Source organism: Halyomorpha halys, unplaced genomic scaffold, assembly GCF_000696795.3.
Source record: "Halyomorpha halys isolate HHAL.00 unplaced genomic scaffold, Hhal_1.1 Scaffold349.1, whole genome shotgun sequence".
Lineage (NCBI taxonomy): Eukaryota > Metazoa > Arthropoda > Insecta > Hemiptera > Pentatomidae > Halyomorpha > Halyomorpha halys.
This window is the reverse complement of record NW_027109825.1, coordinates 203,561-210,660: the sequence shown is the minus strand read 5'-3', so window position 1 is coordinate 210,660 and position 7,100 is coordinate 203,561. Positions and strand designations below refer to the sequence as shown.

Here is a 7,100-nt window from a genome sequence, read left to right as displayed (position 1 = left end):
ATTGAATAGATTTATATTTATATTTTTTTGAATTATTTTTTGTATTTATTAATGTGATTCTTTTGATTTATTTGTATAATGCCCAACACTGCTTCAAATTAATGGCACTAATAAATTTTTATAATAACAATAACATTTATAGAATTCTTTACAATAAAATAATAAATTATTAACAATATTTGAGTCAGTTGAATGAAACTGGACTTAACTAAATTATTTGTCATTTGTGGATTATTATCAGTTTCATTTCATCCAACTGGCTCGTTTATAAATTAACTTATTTATTTTTTTTAAAAAATGGACAAATTATCACAATAAAATTTCAAAAAAACAATTTATGCCCAAACATAAACATTACTAATAAGAAAATATTGTTCTAAAACTGTTTATATATTTTATTGCACCCTTCATCTTCATTGAAAAAATAATAATTAAATCGTTTTATCACAATTTGTTAAATCTAAAGAATTTATTTCAACAATGGAATTAAGTACGACTGTACCTTGTTACCCCCTTTTCTATTATAAATATAATGTTCTCCAAAAGCATTTATTTCAGTCTTTATATAAAGTAATTGATAAAATTTTGTCCAAGGCTAATAATTCGTTTTACAAATGTATATTTGTTATCAAATAAAAATACTGCTCTAAAAATATTTTTAATATCAAAACTTTCTAATGGCAAATAAGTAATGAATATAAGCAATGCCATTGAAAGTATATTTTATCACGATCTATAAGGCATTAAATGCTAAGAACTTTACTTGAACCATTTTTTGCACAAGCTTATTTGGAATGATTTAAATTTCATTTTGATTAGAAGCAGCCATCATGCGATAGAACATGGAATTATTGTCATTGAGGAGGGTAGCAGGTTCGTCAAATTCAGCAATCTGAAAACAATATCTTAATTTTACAACTAATACTATAATAACAATATTACATATTTAATCTATAAATATTAAAAATAGGGATGCATAACAATAACTTTAATATAACTGTTGTGATTTCTAATTATTAGTACCATAAAATGATTATTCCATGTGGAGGGAAATAGGGTAACAGGTATTAGAAAATGAGTGTTTTTTGGTGGCTTGTTATTTTGTTTACCCCATCTAATTACTAGAGGTAGCTTGCTTCCCTGTAGACCTCTGTAGGCAGCTAGAGCTGGAGAAGAACAAGATAGCTAGCTACCTTCATCCAAGGTATTGCTTCAGGTTTTCATTCATATATAATGAAGGAGTAGAACTAGAAGCTGTTCCCCGACAAGGGAAAGAAGGGATGCGAGAAGGAAAGAAGAGGAAGATGAGGCCTCCAACCATGTAGGAAAATATAAGCCAACACCTGAGTAAGTGTTCTTTGGTTTGTTTTCTTACAAATCCACTTGATTCTAGATTACATGGTACCTCATTATCATTATCAATAAAATGGACCCAGTTATTAAAAATGGCTCAGTAGATTGAAGTGGGGAGGGCATGTTGCTCAGATGGCTGAGAGTAATCTGCCATGGAAAATAGTGACCGAGGTGCTAGATGAAGCAATGCAAAATGCAGAGGAAGACCACGCCTTCGATGGAGTGATGGTGTGAGTGGTGATGCCAGGTCCATGATGGGAATGAGGAACTGGATGGCAGCTGCACAAGATCGTAATGATTGGTGGAGGCTGATACAGGAGGGCAGGACTCAACATCTAGTTGTGGAGTCAAATTAATAATAATAATTAAAGATTGGAGAAGTTTGACGGGGGGTTCGGTCAGCAAAGAACAACATAAATAAACAAAACCATATTTATTTATTTTATGCCGACGTTTTGACCTGAGTTTCAGGTCTTCATCAGGGCTATCTAATATTTTGTATAATTCAAAATTTGTTTGTATACTATTCCTTTTCAATTGTATGTTTCTCTAAATGTTCTTGTTATCTCTTTTGTTCTATAGCCCTGATGAAGACCTGAAACTCAGGGCGAAACGTCGGCATAAAATAAATAAATATGGTTTTGTTTATTTATGTTGTTCTTTGCTGACCGCAACCCCCTCGACAAACTTCTCCAATCATCAATCTACAGTCAACACATCTAACTCAAATGTTTTACTTTGACTATCCCACAAATCCCTCTATAATTTATTCTAATAAAAGTCTTTCTAGCTTTAGTCAATTTCAATTAAACTTTCTATACAATACAGCAATAGCACCAGCATATGTATACAAAAAGGATTTAGAGCCAGGAATTGAGATGAAGGCATTGAACACCTGTATACTTGTTATTAAAGATTTTCCTATTTTTCATAGTACAGTGGCATGTTTTTAAAAATAAACAAATTCAATTGTGTTCATCCATAAGACTTGAACAATAGTTTTCAACAATTTATCGTTTCACCACTTTGTTACAACTTCCGAACAGTAGGTTCTCAGTAAAATGCAAATAATTCAATATAGTGACTTAAAAACATCTGTACCATGGAAACGGCTGTTCTAAATTAAAAATATTTCAAATAAAAGTTATAGAGCATTAAATTTAGTATCATTAGAGGATACCATATATTTCGAATCAAAACACTACAAGATCTCTTTTCAAATTTTCACCCTTACTCACTCATCAGTAACAAATTCTAACCTATAGTTGAAGTATAAACTTGAAAATTTTACTTTTAATATTGACCCAACTTTAAAATCGATAAGATTAATTTTTGAAGGTCTATTGTAACTGAAGGGTACCAACGAACAGATTACACCAGCAGCTAAATTTTGCGAGGACTACAATTTTGGTTCAATCAATTTTTGCTGTATCCAACTGGAAATAGTGACTATATTAAAATTCTTGTGAAAGTTGGTAAAAACTTTTGCACAGTTGACACTGACTGTATTTATTATATTAAGCACTCTACTCATAATTTAATGTTCTTAATTAATTACAGCATAAAAGTTTGAGTAGAGGACCCCATTTAAAAGTTACAGAACATAAACTGAAACAGTGAATTTGGGGGGTTTTCTGCACCTTCCCACTCTTGCTTACAATTTGGAACCCGACAAACTTCAGATATTAACTAATGTCAAATGACCAAATAAAACCATTTCCACTTTTCCAATACTAACTTCCAACCAGAATCCCAGATTAATTGGCCAATGTATCTGAAATTTTTTTTATTGCTTTTATTTAAATTTTCTGACATCATTATCCCAGTTTTGTCTCTGATTCATGACTTTTCCAGAATTAAAAAATTCCCACACTTTTCCTGGAGGCGAAACATCTTGCTTAAATTACTGACACAGGTATAGAATTAATAAAACTTGTAAAATGATTTAAGGCAATTGCATGTTAATGATACTTATAATATTCCTTTATATTTGAAAAAAAAATTACCTCTCCTCTGTTCATAACAAGGATGCGATGGCAGGATTTTATTGTTTCAAGTCTATGAGCTATTATTATAACTGTACAATGTTTCATTTTGTCAAATAAAGTTCTTTGAATAATTTTCTCTGTCTCCATATCCAAACCTGATGTAGCCTCATCCAGCACTAAAATCTTTTTAACAACAATTATCAGACAAAACAACTAAATAAATAAATATGAAGAATTTAAAAAAAAAAAAAAAAAAATGAAAAATTAACCCCTTAACTTGTATGCTCGAGTTAATTCAAGCGAGCTAAACAGGCCAAACTCGAGATAATTCGAGCAGCATTGTATTTCATGCAGCTATAATTTTTCACACTCGAATATAATCAAGAATTGAAAATAACATGTAATAATAATAAAATAAATAACGATTTATTCTCTATAATAATCCTCTATATATAGCTTTAGCCTATGTCTACATTACAGGGAGCTAAATATTATGACCAATATCCAAAATCCAAAATTAAAATAAAGTTTTGATTTTAATTTTTACTTTTTTTTTTTTTTTTTTTTTTTCAAAAAACTGCATTAAGGGGTTAAATGTCACATCTAATACAAAAGTTCTTATATACATAATAACAAAGAAGCAGAAACATTAAAACAAAATAAGGGAGATGATGGTCGTTGATGCTTTATGATAAACAAAGTTAATAGGTAGTATGTGAAAGGAAGTAAATATGTCAACATTTTATATTTCTTTCCTTTCTTTAAAATATAAAGATATCTTGAAGAATTTTTTAAAGAATATACCTTTGAATTTTTCAATAAAGCCCGGGCAAGGCAAAGTAATTGTTTCTCTCCGGTAGACAAATTACTACCATTGGATTCCACTTTAGTATGCAGTTTTTCTTCGGTCATCATAACCCTCTCTTTTAGGCTAGTCTTTTCAAGAGCTGACCAAAGCTCTTCATCATTAAAGTTGTCTAATGGATCTAAATTTGATCTGAAATAATAAGCATAGAACAAAAATAATTAATTCTAAAATGAAACAAATCTCAAATAATACATTAACTATTACATGAATTATATAACAGGAAGTTAAATTTAAAAAGTTTTATTGGACAAGTTGGCAGAGCTCACACATAACTGTTAAGTAAACCAAAAAATGAAGAGGAACTTCTAATTTTATCCAAACAAGTACTTTAGACAAATTTACTTCAGTCACTAAGCCGTAGTAATAATAGCAATACCTTGGTTGAAGGTTCAGGAGCGGGAATACGGAATTTCATTTTTATGTTGCAGATATTATTATATTAATATATATTATATTTTTTGTTGGCTCTATAGACCTTGTAGATCTTTGGCCACCTGAACTAGTCTTCTCCAGTCTTAAGCTACTGCTTTCCAGTTTGCTGCATGCAGCTCTTTTGAATCTTTGTTGATCCTGTTTATACATCTGGTTTATGGCTTCCCATGTGGTCTCTTGCGAATTATACTCGCATTCATTGTTGTGTAGAGGCATCCTGAAGGATTGCTTCTAGCCACATGTGCCGCTCATCTTAACTTTCCTGCCTTCATATCATGAGATATTGACTGACCAGTATCTGCAAGCAATTCACTGTTAGTTCTCCTCCATGTTTTAAGGCTCTGATTTCAGAACACTTAATTCTATGAAGGACTTTCCATTCAAATCTCTCGATTCTACTTTCTAGGATATCTGTTAGAGTCCAGATCTTGCAGCCACATATCTGCTTCGTGTGTACGAGGGTAAGTCAATATTTATCCACAATTTAGTTATATTTTTGTTTATGTTGGTAGCCCTGTCGTTTTGCATTGATGACACATACTTTGTTTATTTGTTGTTATGTCTATGCGAGTTTCAAGCTTAAAGAAGACGTAACAAGGGGCCAAAATTCATCAAAGACTTTCGGTACAGTACAGGAACAGTGTTTACTGCCACAAATGAAGAAAACATTCGAGCATTCAGGTGAAATGGTGCTCTTAGATATATGAGTAACTATTGACAAAGTGGCACATCGTCTGGTAATTAGTCACAATTCTGCCCATGAAATCATCCATAACAGACTTGGGTTTCATTAAGTTTGTGCAAGATGGGTCCCAAAACAACAATTTTGAAGTACTGGCTCATCCTCCATATAGTCCTGATCTTGCCTCTTCTGACTATTACTTGTTTGGTCCACTCAAAGGGGTATTAGGAAGCCGTCAATTTACCTCGGACGAAGCAATAAAAGAAGCGGTGCATTCCTGGCTCACAGCTCGACCGAAAACATTATTTTATGAGGGCATCGTGAAGCTTGTACAATGATGGACTAAGTGCGTTGAAAAGCAAGGGGTCTATGTTGAAAAATGATGTACTTGTAAGTTTTCTATTGATTACAATAAAATTTTATAACTATATTGCGAATAATAATTGACTTACACTCTTATATTAATATACCCATATGTTTATAAGTATACACTTAAATATTTGGGTGCACTTATAACCATAAATAATGAAATAGAGGAACTAAAAGTAAGGATTAAAACCAAGAATAGATGCTGCCTTGCCATGCAAAAAATATTGAATTATAGAGCCCTATCTCTCAGGATCAAAATTATGGTAATATGAGAAAGTCATAAGACCTGTTTTCATATATATATATATATATATAGTTCTTAGAGATGAGTGATATTAAGGCATTGAAGGAAGTTACTGAAATGGGAGATGGGTTGTGCATAGGATCTATGGCTCAGTGTGTGAACAATGGAGAATGCGCACTAATGAGGAGTTGCATCTGACAGAAGAAACCACATTTAGACTCAATTTAGTATGCTCAATGACAGGCCTGGGTAAAAGAAGTAGCAGAGCTCTTGAAGAGAAAGAGAATTAAAATATGATGGATACTTCCCGGATGTAAGAGAGAGTGAAGGAACGATATTTTATTTGAAATCATATTTCAGCAACTTGTAATAATTTAGGAATTATTGGTAATAATCCTAAAAATATACAGAGGCCATTTTGCAAAAGACTGCCATGTTAGGCCTCTGTATCCCCAGAAAATGATAGATCTTTTACTATTGGGTTATTTAAACATTTTTAAATAAGAATCCATCGAGATAAATTAATTTACACATAAATCTATACACAGAAACATTTTAAGTAATAATTAGTAGACTAAAATGACTATGTTGTAAGGTTCCCAACAGCCTAAATTTTAAACAAAGAGGACCTGACAGTTGAAACAAATAAAAAAAAGAATTAAACATCTTTTATTCTACCATTAAATTAATTTGATCTTAAATAATATCAATTTAAATTTGATTATAGATATAATACCTAATAGTTCCAGAAAATAGGACAGGATCTTGTGGAATTATAGACAATCTTCTACGAAGCTCATTCAGATTTAAATTAGCTATGTCTAAATCGTCGATAATGATACTTCCACTTGATATTTCAACAAGCCTGAAGAGAGCTGTTACGATGGAACTCTTTCCCGCACCAGTCCTTCCAACAATACCTGAAAATATTAATTAAAATAATGATATGAAATGTTTCATAAGTAACTAAAGTAAATAAATAAGAGAGCAAACATCAACAGTCCAAAAAGGTCCAACACAATCATTCTTCAAAAACCTCTTCAACAACTCACCGAGATGTCCTCGAAGTGGGTGGTTCCCAAACTGGTCAGGGGATCTTGGGGTACCACAAGGGAATACCACTCTCTCAAAATAAAATAAAATAAAAAAAAATATATATATATA

At 31.6% G+C, this 7,100-nt stretch overlaps 1 protein-coding gene across 8 annotated transcripts in view; it reads right to left on the bottom strand.

Moving 5' to 3' along the window:
• Positions 1–705: 705 nt before the first annotated feature.
• LOC106681580 (ATP-binding cassette sub-family C member 5) overlaps positions 706–7,100 on the bottom strand; it is a 59,961-nt gene continuing 53,566 nt past the window's right edge. For all 8 annotated transcript variants that reach the window (XM_014421953.3, XM_067047978.1, XM_014421956.2 and 5 more), the window contains 4 exons: positions 6,673–6,856; positions 4,146–4,338; positions 3,360–3,524; positions 706–892 (listed from right to left, as the gene is read on the bottom strand). In XM_014421953.3, the coding sequence (XP_014277439.1) occupies positions 800–892; positions 3,360–3,524; positions 4,146–4,338; positions 6,673–6,856 (635 nt within the window). In that variant the 3' untranslated portion in view covers positions 706–799. The remainder of the gene's footprint in view (positions 893–3,359; positions 3,525–4,145; positions 4,339–6,672; positions 6,857–7,100) is intronic.